The 14,545-nt window shown below is 46.8% G+C and overlaps 1 protein-coding gene across 1 annotated transcript in view; it reads left to right on the forward strand.

Moving 5' to 3' along the window:
• The window catches only part of cpamd8 (C3 and PZP like alpha-2-macroglobulin domain containing 8), a 33,061-nt gene that overhangs the window by 2,563 nt on the left and 15,953 nt on the right, over positions 1 to 14,545 (forward strand). The window contains exons 3-27 of the mRNA XM_057038304.1: positions 154 to 176; positions 574 to 739; positions 818 to 870; positions 1,303 to 1,320; positions 1,921 to 1,975; positions 2,059 to 2,172; positions 2,251 to 2,335; positions 2,412 to 2,520; positions 2,609 to 2,836; positions 2,914 to 3,084; positions 3,181 to 3,309; positions 3,390 to 3,588; positions 4,287 to 4,453; positions 7,486 to 7,635; positions 7,734 to 7,895; positions 8,008 to 8,150; positions 8,831 to 8,893; positions 9,646 to 9,877; positions 11,190 to 11,343; positions 12,804 to 12,934; positions 13,038 to 13,089; positions 13,230 to 13,528; positions 13,607 to 13,684; positions 13,767 to 13,923; positions 14,049 to 14,225. Coding sequence (XP_056894284.1) covers positions 154 to 176; positions 574 to 739; positions 818 to 870; positions 1,303 to 1,320; positions 1,921 to 1,975; positions 2,059 to 2,172; positions 2,251 to 2,335; positions 2,412 to 2,520; positions 2,609 to 2,836; positions 2,914 to 3,084; positions 3,181 to 3,309; positions 3,390 to 3,588; positions 4,287 to 4,453; positions 7,486 to 7,635; positions 7,734 to 7,895; positions 8,008 to 8,150; positions 8,831 to 8,893; positions 9,646 to 9,877; positions 11,190 to 11,343; positions 12,804 to 12,934; positions 13,038 to 13,089; positions 13,230 to 13,528; positions 13,607 to 13,684; positions 13,767 to 13,923; positions 14,049 to 14,225 — 3,315 coding nt within the window. The remainder of the gene's footprint in view (positions 1 to 153; positions 177 to 573; positions 740 to 817; positions 871 to 1,302; positions 1,321 to 1,920; positions 1,976 to 2,058; positions 2,173 to 2,250; positions 2,336 to 2,411; positions 2,521 to 2,608; positions 2,837 to 2,913; positions 3,085 to 3,180; positions 3,310 to 3,389; positions 3,589 to 4,286; positions 4,454 to 7,485; positions 7,636 to 7,733; positions 7,896 to 8,007; positions 8,151 to 8,830; positions 8,894 to 9,645; positions 9,878 to 11,189; positions 11,344 to 12,803; positions 12,935 to 13,037; positions 13,090 to 13,229; positions 13,529 to 13,606; positions 13,685 to 13,766; positions 13,924 to 14,048; positions 14,226 to 14,545) is intronic.

The following is a 14,545-nucleotide window of genomic DNA, read 5'->3' on the forward strand; positions in this document are numbered from 1 at the left end:
TGATAGCCTGTAGCTCAAATGGCTAGGAGAAAAGCTCCAAGTGGGACCTCTGACCCTTCCAAAACACCTCGAGGCTAACAGGAGCTCTCCTCCCTGCCGTGTGTCGGTCCTCCAGATTTCATTACATAACACCTCTCCTTGTTCTTGTTTCAGACAAAGGCACCATCAAACTCAAGGTGAGTCCTGAAACGCACGTGCATGGACAGCTGCGCTGCGAGGGCCGCTCGTCCACCGCGCACACATTCCACAGGCAACATGCAAATCAGCACTAACATTATCTGTAATGCAACATCTGTCTCTGCTCTCTCACTGGGAATAAGGTAACAGCTTCAATATAGTGTAATAGGCAACAGCTGCTGATGTGCATGTACGTTCTGCCCAAAGGCTGGAATACATCAATCTAGGATACATAATTCAATTTTCTTTCTTTCTTTCTTTCTTTCTTTCTTTCTTTCTTCTTTCTTTCTTTCTTTCTTTCTTTCTTTCTTTCATGCTCAGTTTTTGTAATTTCCTTCAACAGACGCACAAATTTCCAGGTTTTCTCTATTTCTATGTCCTGGTTCTTCTCTCCAGGTCCCCTCGGGCCTGAGAGGCCAGGCTCACCTGAAAGTGTGGGGGAACCGTCACCTCGCAGAGGGAGGCTACATCTTCCACAACTACACCACCATCACGGTGGAGAGCAAAGGCACAGCCGTCTTCATCCAGACCGACAAGCCCGTCTACAAGCCCAAACACAGAGGTTCACACGGAGAATAAAGAATCAGTCAGAGAAAACAAAAACATCGTTTAACTGGTTGTTTTCTGTTTCTGTCTTTAGTGCTCATCAATGTCTACACAGTCACCCCTGACCTGAGGCCGGTAAATGACAAGGTAATTCCAAATTTGAAATTTAATTACTTAGATGAGTAAAAACGTCATCCCCTAAGCAGCAGACCTGTTCAGATTGGCTGTGTTGCCTTGGAAACAGAGCAACATTTAGTCAGGGGAACTGAGAGGAGAGGCCTGGTTCATTCCGAGTGCAAAGAAATGTACAGTTACCTGTTTACAGAAGCCGAGCTGGAGCCATTTCTCCTGGAATGTCAGCGGCGGCTCCACATGTACAGTGCAACTGTGCAGACAGACAGTTTATTGATGTTTGCAGCTGTAAAGCTCCGGCTGGTGAAGGCCAGCGCTCGCTTTCTCAGATGGACGATAAGGATAAGGAAGGAGTGAGAGAAGGAGGCTTCTGTAGGCAGTGCAAGGTGGTGAACTTCTGTCTCTTTCTTTGTCCTTACGCCTCGTTTTTCTTCTTCTTTTCCACAGATCGAGGCGTATGTTTTGGTGAGTGGAGACTTGATGGGACCACCCAGGGGCAGCGGCAATTTTAGTTTCCAGCCTGGGTCTGAGATTACAGAGCACAAGTCAGGGAAGCTCACCTAGATAACAGGGTGCTCTTTGGAACTGTATGAGGATAAACAACATGAAAGAGACCTCCCCTTTTTGTTTCATCCATCTCTTGGTTTTGTCTTGATCTGTCCCTCCCCCACGCGCTCCTTCCCTACAGGCTCCAGCTGGCTGTAGAGGAAAGATTAATCTCCTGGGCCTTAAGAGAGCCCCCTCCATGACTTGTATGTAGCTTACCCTCCCTGCTTCCTGTCTGCGTGCCCCCGGACACACCTGGCGGACACCTGAACTGTCCCGGGTGCTTTGACCTCTTCTAATTTACTGCTTTTAAATAGCAGCCTGTGTGCACTGGAGAGAAGGGGTAAACGGTTTCTGACAGTGGTCCAAGACAGGAGTCAGATCTGTAGTTCAAGTTCAGTTCAAGGACCCTTCTGACTCAGCAGGCACACGATTTGTCACATGGTTAATAAGCTAACACTCAGTTATTCGGTACGTGAGTGTAACACCTGTTTTCAATCTTTTAATGTGGTCTCTTAGGATCCACGAGGGTCCAGGATGGTCCAGTGGAAAGGTCTAAAATCCATCTGCTGTGGTAAGCCACATCGGGGCATTTCTACATTTGAATCGCGGTATTCGTCCAACTCTTTGACGCCGTTAACTCTATCTGTCCTGTAGGTGTGGTGAACATGAGCTTCCCTCTGTCAGACCAGCCTGTTTTTGGAGAATGGTTGATCTTTGTGGAGGTGCAGGGCCACACCTACAACAAGTCTTTCGAAGTGCAAAAATACGGTAAAGAACCCAAAACAAAGCCAATTTTAGACAAAGGCTCAGGAGCCAAAGTCCATTGAGCTGCCTCGTCTCTTGCAGTAATGCCCAAGTTTGAGTTGGTGATCGACCCACCGACCTACATCCGTGATCTGAACTCATGTGAGCAAGCCAGCATCAGGGCCAGGTATACCTCTCAGATTTAGAGAAGACCCTCTTTCTTCCTAAGGTGCGGCTCATTTGAACGCGTCACTGTCCAACAGGTATACCTTTGGGAAACCGGTGGTGGGGAAATTGACCGTCAACATGACGGTGAACGGGGTGGGCTACTATCGTCAGGAGACGGGCCACCCTGTGATCAAAACTACGGAGGTCAGTGTTAACGACAGTTCACCCCCAGAAAATCGCAGTTTGCGTTTGAGGTCTTCCCGGTTTCAGACCCCTGCTCTGCTGCCTTCAGATCAAAGGTTCTGCCAACTTCAGCATCTGCGTCAAAGACATGATGCCGCTGGACGTGGCCGACCACTTCAGGGGCTCTGTGAGCATCTGGGCGTCGGTCACCAGCATAGACGGAAGCAGGCAGACCACATTTGATGATTCCACACCAGTTCACAAGCAGCTCATTGACATCAAGTACTCCAAGGACACGCGAAAGCAGTTCAAGCCTGGTCTGCCTTACAAAGGGAAGGTGAGGAAACAGTCTGGGTGCAGCCATTCATGCATCTCTCATGCAGACTCCCATCTACTGCATTCCTCTTTGTTCAGATCGAAGTGACCTACCCCGATGGAAGCCCTGCTGATGGGGTGAAAGTGCGCGTCAAGGCAGAACTGACCACTAAAGACAACGTGTACACCAGCGAATTGATCTCCAAGGATGGCGAGGCAACCTTTGAGATCCCTTCAATCCCCACTGCCGCCCAGTATGTGTGGCTGGAGGTCAGTGGCTGCAGTCACATCTTCGGCTTACTCGTATTAAGCATGTCTTTTAAAATGTAAAACACACTTTTGTGCTTTTCTGTTAATCTGCCACAGACCAAGGTGACGTCCATAGAAGGTAAGGCAGTCGGAGACCAATACTTGCCCAGTTACCTGTCCATCAGTAGCTGGTATTCTCCCAGTCGGTGTCATATCCAGATTCAGAATCCAAGCACTCCGCTCAAAGTAAGTATTACCTTCTCCAGCGGTTTGGATCACCAAAATATTAGCATTGCAATGTTAACGCTTTTTGGTGTTTTTCACAGGTGGGCCAAAATGCAGAAGTTGCTCTAAAGTCCACGTGTCCCTGTAACTTCACTCTCCATTATGAGGTGACATCCAGGGGGAACATCGTCCTCTCTGGCAAGCAGCTGTCCAACACGACAGCCTCCCACCGAGGCAAAAGGGCCACAGTCACCTTTGACATGAACGTTCACCCCACCCACCCACCACCTTTCTCCTCTGGTAAACATGTTTTTATCCCCTGCATTCCTATGTTTTTAAGATTTTGTCAGTATTCACTTTTAAGCCATTGGAGTGTGGTTTTGAACAGGATTTATTATAACACATAGAGCATTATTTTATCTCACTTAAGGTCTTGATCTTGTAGTTGAGCTTTGAGTTAGCATCTTTGTCACGAACATCTCTAGATATGCTCATAACAGATGATCTATTAAAAAAAAAGATAAATGTATTTTTGAAATTGAAATAGCCAACTTATAAGCTGCTTTGATCAAGTTTTATTTTTCCAGGTGGTTCATTAATGTTCTGAGTGAGATAAAGTTTATTTTAGACATATTTTTACCAAAATAAATCATCAAATATCTAAAGGTGAGACTTTTTTGACACTCCAGAATGAGGGCTGAATACTCCGACGTCTCGTAGGCGTGTCACGTGGAACTGCGCGCCTGCAGTGAGGCCAAAGTTATGTTAGTTTTTCAAATCAGACCTACGCCCCTGACATCATGGCTCTGCAAAGCTCATCTAATGTAATCAAGGATCACAGATGAATTCAGAAAGAATTTAAAGGACATCACTTCTTTAAAACCCTTTCAAATATTATCTTCAAATATTTTGGAATGTTGGGATTGATTTTATTTCATGAAAAAAGTGCTGCGTCATTGCAGAAACTCAGCAGTAATATTGTGACTGTGGTGTTGCAGGCTCATCCTCCCAGGCTGAGGTGGACAGCTGCGTGTCTTACCTGCAGTTCCCTGTCAGCCATAGCATGGCACCTCTTAGTCACCTGCTGGTTTACTATGTGAGGGAAAACGGTGAAGGTGTCACAGACAGCATGCAAATCCCGGTGGAGCCTGACTTCGAGAACCAGGTTTGTATTATTCCGAAGTGCGTGATTTCACAAGGGGTCTGCAGTGTGGATTGAATGCTGTCTTTTTTTCTGAGGTAACATCGCGCCCCAGGCAGTTGCCTTTTTAACAGCCCCCTGTATGCCCCAAATTGTTGCTATGGTGCCCACTGTGTTTAACCACTAACACCAAGTCTAGTCCATATTCCATCCAGTGTGCTGATTGTGGTTTTTGCATGAACTGTTCCTTTAAACATAAGCATAATCGTTATAAACATGGATACTGGACACAAACACTACATTTTTTTATAAAGAAGGTTTTATTATGTAATAACCAGCTAAAGTGCTGAAAAACACCCTGGATTTACATTTTGGTATCCAAATACATGTATATCACGCAGCTTTGTCCACACTGTAAACAAACAGCTGTGTTGGCCTGGGACAGCTCCCCAGCTCCTGCCTGCATTAGGTGGAGTTAAGTCCCCGAAGTATTTACAGCTCCCTGGTATGACATTACGACACTGTTTGTGTGTGTGTGTGTGTGTGTGTGTGTGTGTGTGTGTGTGTGCATGTAACTGAGGAGAAAGGAGTTTCTAAGGGTATGATTAGACTGAGGCCAGTGAGGATGAGGGGCAGATGAGTGGGGTCATGACAGGGGGAGATAAAAGGTTATTGCGTGGTGAAAGGAGAGCAGCAGAACCGATTAACGGCGCTAATTTGCGACCGAGCAATAGCTTCGCCATGTCAAAGGTTACAGCCAACTCTCAGCGTCCCGCCTTCCTTCTAAGCTTGTAGTTCTCTTTCATAGCATTTGTTTTGTGTCTCATATTGGGAACGCCTAAGGTGTGACCTCGCCAGGAGCTCCTATTGCATTCTGCCAGCCAGAATTAGCTGGAATCAGGTGCATAAGTGTCACAGAGACCCTCCCGTATAAAAGGGAGGGTTGCAATACCCCTGGAATTGCAACGCTTCCCTTCGATCTTGGCTAGCTCTACAGGCTATAGCCCCATGGAATATTCCCGCTGTATGAGCCGCCTAAACTCAACACTCCCAGTTGGCTCCATGCTGTTAAAACAAGCCATCCACATTTAGCAATGGGACCTTCAGGTAACATTGCTTCACAGCTCATAAGCCACCATAGGAGTCAAAGCTCATGGCCCCAATGCTGGAGCAGGATCACTGTTCCAGTACGACTTTCTCAACCCATCACCCAAGGAATCAACCAGCCCCGGTTTCATGGTGGGTCTCTAGAGTGCTTGGTGGGTCAGATCTCCTCATGTCCGACGAGGATGGCCGTGACTTTTAACTGACACTGGTTGGGTTTAAAAACCCCATCCTTCAATGGCAGCACAGCCTGATAGCCAAGAAACATTGTCCTTCATATTGGATTTGGTCTTTTTTTATGGCAGTCAGTGGTTCTTTAAGGCATTCAGAGCCCCATTTTCAAAGGGGGAAATATCTGCCTATAAGACTTTGCAAAAGGTTTTTAGGGCTAATGGCCCCAGCACTGGTGGTAGTTCCAATGGAATACTTGCACATAAGCAGAATGCAGCACTGGGTAGCTTCTCAGAGACTCAAGCCACACCTTCATGGCTCGCACCTTGTGAGTCTCCATGGCCTGCAAAGCAGGTTTAAACCTTGACAAGGTCCCTCTATGACAGTAAAAGCTCATTGTCTGAAAAGTGGTGTCCAAACATGCAGGAAATCTGCTTCCAGTGTGGCTGTGATCTGGGCTTTCTTACAGGATAAGGTGGACAAGGGAAAGGGGTTCTCCGCCATAAAAGGATACCTGGCAGTTATGCCGGCATATTTTGAACCACTGGAACAGGTGGAATTTAAAATGGTGTCTTCAAAGGCAGCTTTGTTGTCCCTTGCGTCAGTGAGATGTGTAGGTGAGATTCATGCTCTTTCTGTAAACCAGGCCTGTGAAAGGTTCTCTCCAGAGAACAGAGGGGTCGCTTTATGCCTGAGGTTCTGGGGTCATGTTCTTCATTGACCTGGTATCTTTCTATCCCCCAGCATTCTCCTCAGACGAGCATCGGGGGTTAAGCGTGTTCTGTCCATTGCGTAGAGTGCGAGCATTACGTATCTACAAGGATAAAACCAAGAGCTTCAGAAAAAGTGACCAGCTTTTCATGTCCTAGGTGAAGAATCTCTTAGGGAAGCCAGTCTCGGTGCAGCAGCACTCTCTTTCACTGGATTGTTGAGGCCATTAGCTTATAGTGTAAAACTTGGCTGCCACCTCGTGGGCCCTTTACAAAGGGATCTCCGTCCGGGAGATTAGTGCTACAGCAAGTTGGACCTCTCCACATACCTTTACCAGGTTCTATTGGCTCGACATCACAGCCTCTCCAGTAGCCCATTCAGTGCTTGGGGTGGCTCAAGGTCGGTAACACTGATTTTGAGACAGTTATTCCCCAGGTAACATCTTCCCAGCAATCTGGGAGTCGATATTTCTCAACATGAGACACAAAACACATATTAGGAAAAAGAACTTAAGGTTACTTGCGTAACCCCGGTTCTCTGAGCAAGTGTCTCCCCAGACCACCCTCCTTGCTCTTCGTGGTGGGAAAGTGGTGAATTGTTCTTGAATGACTGATAGTGCTCTGTCAAGCCCTTTTATAGGGGAGGGTAGCCTCCCTCTGTGACACTGACATGCCTGTTTTCAGCTAATCCTGGCCGGCCGAATGCAATTTGAGCTTCTAGAGGTCATGTTGTAGGCTTTCCCAATGTAACACCCTCAATTATGCTACACAGAGAACTGGGGTTACGCAAGCGACCTAAAGGTTTCCACTCTGCCCTCATGCATCTCTTCCCAGTTTACTCTCTTCCACACGCAATGTGTGTTTTCATTTTTGAACAACACAGTCTTTGAACATTACTTCAGATTGCCCTGAAGTAAAATTGCACGACTGTTTGCACAATTTATGATCAACACACTAAATTGTTATGTTGTGTGTTTAGACAGTCAGCAAATGTCCCAGCTCATCTCCCTTTGCTGTGGTAGATGCTGGCACATAAAAATTCTTGCCTTTAATCCGACGTATGGATTGCAGGTGTCTGTTTCCCTGTCAGCTAATGAGAGCATGCCAGGCGACCCCATGACCCTGCGTGTCCAGGGGGAGAAAGGTTCCTGTGTTTGTGTGGCTGCTGTGGATAAAAGCCTGTATCTACTAAAGCCTGACTTCCAGCTCAGTCCTGACAAGGTCAGTTCCAGTGTCATGTGTTGTTGCATACAGGCTATTGAATAGTTCCAATATTCATCTAAACTACCAGCGATAACGTTTGGCTCCTTCCTTTTCAGATTTTTAAAGAATTGGCAGACTTTGACGTTTCGGATGCTTTCGGCATCCCCAAAGACGACGGGCACTTCTGGTGGCCCGGACTGTCGTCGAGGAGACGCAGGCGCTCCTCCGTGTTCCCGTGGCACTGGGACATCACCAAGGACGCTCGCTTTGCTTTCACAGTGAGTACACACTCCACTCAAGAACCCGCAGCAACGTCATGGCAATGACAGGGGGAAAAAAGACATATTCTTAGGCTGCGTGTGCTTTTATTTCTCTGCATGTCCAACTCAGGAAACAGGGCTGATCGTCATGACAGACATGGTGAGTTTAAACCACCGGCAGAGCGGAGGCATGTACACCGACGAGGCCGTCCCTGCGTTCCAGCCGCACACATCCACTTTAGTGGCGGCCATGCACTCACGACCCACCGCCAGGTAAACCAACAAGTCAAGTTTAACGCTAGAGGAGGATTGCTCTGCATGTTCATTGGCCGTGCCCAGTTTGAGCCAAAGCACCTTCACATAACATCAGGGCCAGAGTGAGTTGTTTGCAAAAATTTGCAAACCATATAACCAGCTATAGTTTAAAGTAAACCCATTATGTGATATATATATCACCATCTGTCATTGGTATTTTTCCCCTAAAAATGATAACATACAATTAATAGCGAATGGGTGCTAATTCTGATTTGCGTATATGAATGTGCACTGCAATTATTCATTTAAAATAATACACAAAAATGCTGGAACATAGAAGAATACTAAAGACCTGTGATCTCCATCAGGATCATTTGTACGTTTAATGTTCTAAAACCCCTGTTCAACCACAGTATTAAATGACGGCATTGGCTGTTCTGTTCCTCTGAATCTGTCAGAGGCTGCGGTGTCTGATGCCATAACCCACCCACATATTCAGTTGCCTGTCTTGTCATTCTCAGCTCTTGAAAAAAATGAGACAAACGCCAAAAATGCTTAATTCGAGGGATGAACATGAAACACGTGGCTCAGAGAATGTCAGCCTGGAATTCAGAATAATATGTTTTCCCAGTTATGGTATTGGTTTTATTTTGCGCAGCTGAAGCTTTTATTGATGTCAGCTTGTGTTTTGGTTGCAGAACAGAGAAGCGGAGGCGCACATTTTTCCCAGAGACCTGGGTGTGGCACTGCCTCAATGTCAGGTATTTAAATCTTAATAAAAATAATTCACTTGGGTGTGTTTGTGTGAGTGTGTTTTGTGCGTGCCTCTGTATATGTCTGTTATATGTAATGTTTAGTTAATGGGTTTTTTTACCACAACACGTGACAGTAATGCAGACAGGCCCAAAGAGGGGGATTAAAAGAATAATATTAAAAGAATTTTTTTAGGTAGAAATAGTGAGATTAAAAGTGAGGCAGGATGGGGGAGAGGGGAAGTGGGGATAATCAATGTACTCTGGGAAGGAAGGATCTCACTGAGTGAAGAGGAAAGGTGTGAGTCTGAATGTGTGAGAAACCAGATGTTCCCTCACTCCTCTTGGGTGTGAACATGCTGCCAGGTGACCTTGGAACGCGCTGTCACTTTCTCAGCAGCTCCTTCCAGCCAACATAAACCCACTGCCCATAGATTTCCATGTGCTTGATTCCCTTGGATGAGACTTCAGCTCGGCTGTGTTTCCTGTTGCGGCCGGCGCTTTGATTTTACCTTCAAATGCCATTAAAGTAGATTTTCTTCAGCTTTGATTAAGTGGACGTGCAGGTTTTTAAGGATATTCTGCCCTGTGATGGGTTTCCAAAAGCAGCAGTAAATACTGGATGTAAAGCCAGCAACGATCTCTGCTGATCTCTAGCTGGAGCGCCGCTGCTGCGCCTGTTGATGTTGACGCAGGTGTTCATAAAATAACGATCAAAGAAAGATGCTAAAACATTACCACCTGTGATATGTCGCTCACAGCTCTGAAACCGGGGAGGCCGAGCTGCATTTGGATGTGCCAGATTCCATCACCACGTGGGTGACGGAGGCCATGGGCCTGTCGGAGCGAAAGGGACTAGGCTTAGCCAAGAGGGCAGAGCTTCGCACCTTCAAGCCCTTCTTTGTTGACTTCACGTTACCCTACAGCCTGATCAGAGGGGAGCAGACCAAAGTACCTCTCACTGTCTACAACTACCTCCCAACCTGCGCTGAGGTAAGCCGGCAAACGGGGAGGGGAAAAGGGAGGAAACGGGGTCAAAGGTCAAGGGTACCACCTCTTTAGATGTGTATGTGTGGCGTTTTCTGCAGAGGTAGATGTGACAGAGCCGCATGATGTTGAAGCAGATCCTCTTACTGTAAGCAAAGTTAGTCTTTTCTCATGGTTTTCTCAGTCCTAGACTAGCTTGAATTTGTTGTACACCAGCCTCATAAATCATCCCTTTGAGTTGTTTTTACCATCGAATCCTTTCATCACTCATTCTGGTGTTAACTTATTGTTCTGACTGCTGAGCTCCCAAGTTGGAAGGCATGTTGTGTTACTACACCAGTTGGAAACTGTGGGTTTTCAAGCCAACAGCTTCTAATCTGCTTGGTATTTATTGCTTTCTTCTCCAGTGCTGATGCTCAGAAATGTTACATGAATCCTATTATCTCCGGATTAATGTTGAAAATGCGATGCTCTGCGATCGTTTCAGGCCACATCTTGACTTGCTTGTGCGATGGTGGTGGTATTGTGTTGTGGTGCGGAATTCCTGGAATAGTTTTAAATCTATGGCATCTGTATTTGTGTTAGAGACAGACACACCCCATCCAAACAAAGGAGAAAACAGATTTGTTGCAAAGCCTCCACTAGCTGATTTTATTACCTGTCATGAGATGCTCAGATGTATGTTGGTGGGAAAATTGCCACATTGAGTCCCTAAATCAATCTTCAGCAAAATTAACCTTGTTTATGACATTGTTTTTTGTGTGTAAAGACCAAAATCATTCATTCAGAGGCGCTGACTCTGGCCCGGCAGAATGGTTCTAGTTCCCCCTTTGAATGACTCTCAAAGCTTTAAATGGGTCCATCCTGTACACCACACCAATTACATCATCATGTCAGCAGATGAGCCTGTTAAACGGTCCGTGCGTGCGCTGCTGATGTCATTCTAGGTGTATATGCGAACCAGAGTGACCTCTGCTTTGATCCCCGCCCCAGCAACATGTGATTCCTATATTTTCTGCTCAGTTATTTATGACTTGTGGCATGTAGACAAAGAGCAGTTAAAAGAGCCCTCTGCATTACCGAGCCCTCTGTGAAAATTGGATGATGAGCGGAACTCGATTCTCCAGGGAGCCCGAGCGTATGAGTCAGTCAGCATGGAAAATTCACAATGTGATTTAAAAAATTCGCCTTCGCCTTCGGAGTTCCAAGGCGAGCACGCTATATGAGGGATGGGCTTTCCTGGAGAAATTATGTCATCGTGGCCCGTTGGAGAACCTCGGTCACCTCTGAACCTTTTGTCTCCCCTCTTCCTTCCCAGGTTCACGTTAAAGTCTCCGTTCCTAAAGGCATAAAGTTTGTTGGCCATCCTGGAAAGCATCACCTCACCAGGAAGAAGTGTGTTCCTCCTGGAGAGGCTGCTCCGACATCCATTGTCTTGTCTGTCAATGAACTGGGGCCAGCAAATATCACAGGTAATTTTCATTTTAATTTTCTTTATATTTCGGCAGGTGTCTATTGTTTATATAAAAGTCCCCCTGACATCTTTACATTTAACAGCTGAGCAAACTGGCTTCGCGTAGCTCAACCTTGACAGAGGAGGTGAGCGCCAGCTGGAAGTGAGGAGATGAGTGGATTTGTAAATGTAGAGCAGATGCTGTGGGATGTCAGTGCCCTGGAAGTGATGTCTTAAGCCGCATTCACGCTGCCCGAAAATCCCTCGTTGTCCTGATCGATGCAGGACTTTTCGACAAAGGAGTTGTCACTGCATTTCCTGTGAAATGTGCAGCTCAGCTCATCTGCAATGTGGAAGGTGTCCCGTGTAGATCCGATAAATTACCCAATGACGTCGATGTGGCAGCTTGTCGCATTCTGGAAGCTCAAGGGCGGCGAAGAGCTGCTCACTTTATTCAATTTTCTCTGTTTTTCAATCAAACAAATCCAGTTTGTAGCTACACAATCTTTAACGGATAACACAAGCGGGAATTACGTCATGCTCTGGGAATCGAGGAATCCTGGTGTGAAGTGCACATGCGCAACACTGTTTATAGTAACAGGGCACACCTTTTTTATCCATCATGCCAGCACACTGGCAAGATCACGAGATCCTCGAGCAGCTCAGCATCCCCCAAGAAAAGGCGATTACTGGTGCCCTCCTCGTCCTCCACTGTGTTGTCAAGCCAAACAGATGATGCCGATGTGATAACGTATGAGAGGAAGGAAAAAAAACCACGTATCTCTCAGCGGGAGGTCAGACCCGCGACTGCTGGTAATATGAAAATGCCCAAAGGCCGAACAAAGGCAGGTCGATCTGTGTTAGAAAATCCCGCATCAACGTGCTAATGTCAGTGTGGAAGCGGTATTACCAAAAAAAAAAAAAAACACCTCTGACTCCAGAGAGCTGTGCTGACCAGCGAGCCAGTGTGTGTGTGTCCTGGTCACCCACCAAGAGTTACCAACAGTCCTGCCCGGCGCGCATGTGAGAACAAAGCCAAGCAGAGGTGGGGGAGCAGCCGGAGCCATGCTGGGACACTCAGTGGCATGTTGATGAGTTTGCAGGTCACTGGCGGTCAATGGGCCCCCCATGGCCCCACTCCTAGTCCCCTGGCCCCTTGTGTTTCCCTCTCAGTACACACACACAAAGAAAGAACACTGGCACAGGGCCACATTTCTAATGCGTTCCCCAGTAAGAGAACTGAGCGTCCTCCTACATACATGTAACATAGTCGATGTCCTCAAATGATATTACAGTTACGTCGTTATTCAGCTTATATTATTCCATGGAAAGTGATTAAGAAGGATAAGCAAAACAGTATCGCTATGGAGTCACATGTGTGTTTTTAAAGTGATGGGTTCAGTCAGATCATGCCAGTCAAAAGTGCAGCAGCGTAACTGAAATCAGGCGTCCTGATCCTGTTCTCGGTCGTCCCTGCAGCTCGAGCTGTTGCCTACAGTGAACCCAGCTGCTGCTATGACGGATTTCTGACGGGCAAATTAAGCAAAGACATAGAAGAAAGACGCACCGCCATCGGCGTAGATTATGTCCGAAGGACTGTCCTGGTAGAGGTGAGCTAATATTGATTGGTTAGGCATTTTTTGTACAACACAAATTGTCTGAAACACAAAATGTACAGCTGTGAAATCCCTCTTTTCCTTCCTCTCCTTATAGCCAGAAGGCCTGCCCAGAGAATACACCTACAGTGTCTTCTTCTGTCCCAATGGTCAGTACAGAAGTATCGATTTCATAGGAATTTTAGGAATCTTAAAAAAATATACTCTCAATCGATCAAATCCTTCTGTGTCCTCGCACTTATGTCTGGGATCTGCTCCACTAATGGCTTGGTGTCTTCAACGTTCACAGAGAGAATCCATATTTCCACCCCCAACAAGTACGAGTACCAGTATGTGAAAAAGCCGGCCAGGATGACCCAGTTCCAGGTGGCGGTCAAGACCCACAACGACGCTCACTTCGCCCTGTCCTCCAGCCCTCATGACAGCGCGGAAATGATAGAGATCGTTCTTGGCGGTAGGCAAAACACTCGCTCCTGGATCTCCGTGGGGAAGATGGGCGAACCTCTGGTCAGCGCCGCCACACCGGGCATCCTCTCCTGGGATGAGTTCCGCAGCTTCTGGATCAGTTGGAGAGGCAGTGTTGTCCAGGTACCTGAAATATAGGATAAAATATAGAATTTTCGCTGATGTTACCTTCAATCTTTCCGCTCCTCCGTCCCCCACCAGGTTGGCTACGGTTTATATCCGTCCAATGAGTCAGTGATCCTCCAGTGGGCGGGAAGCAGTGGACAGTTCCCCTCACAGGTGGGACACCTTTACATCCCCAGTATACCCGTGGCATCATTTATCCTCTGAAGCTCTTTATTAAAGACATCCCTTCCCACAGGTGCGACACATAGGTTTCTCCACAGGCTGGGGCTCTGTTGGGGAGTTTAAAATTTGGAGGAAGGAGGACTCAGATGAGAACCATAATGAAGCTTTCACTCTGGGGGTCCCACACAACATTGTGCCTGGATCTGAGAAGGCCACTGCCTTTATGATCGGTAGACTTTTTGTCAAGACTGTTTAGGAACCAGTTTATTCATCTTAAGCTGGAGTCAATTAAAGAGCTAACTCTATGTGTGTGTGCGTGTGTGTGTGTGTGTGTGTGTGTGTGTGTGCGTTTCAGGGGACGTGATGGGGCCAACCCTTAACAATCTTGACAGACTGTTGCGGTTGCCTTTCGGATGTGGAGAGCAGAACATGATCCACTTTGCTCCCAACGTCTTTGTTCTCAAATACCTGCAGAAAACCAGGCAGCTCAGCCCCGATGTCGAGAACGAAGCGACCGACTACCTGCTGCAAGGTGACCCCATCGCTAACTGATCTCACCGTGAGGCCAAACTATTAGTGCCAAACAATCCCGAGGAAATAAAGAATAACTGTCAGTCTAGCACAGACCCCTCCCCCTCTGCTCCTTAGCTCACTTAATCTACATAATTGCAAGAAATTGCACGAAGTTAGAGAACTGTGTAGTGTGTGTGCGCGTGTGCAGCTCTGCACAGATATAATTACCTCCCCTCAAACTATTCGCGTGCAACTCCTTAATTCCTTTTCGAGTGTTTGCACTCTTTCCACTGCAAATAAACACCAAGTGAACATTTGATCATATCCTGACCTAGTTTA

The sequence above is a fragment of the Takifugu flavidus genome, chromosome 7, assembly GCF_003711565.1.
Source record: "Takifugu flavidus isolate HTHZ2018 chromosome 7, ASM371156v2, whole genome shotgun sequence".
NCBI classification, from domain to species: domain Eukaryota; kingdom Metazoa; phylum Chordata; class Actinopteri; order Tetraodontiformes; family Tetraodontidae; genus Takifugu; species Takifugu flavidus.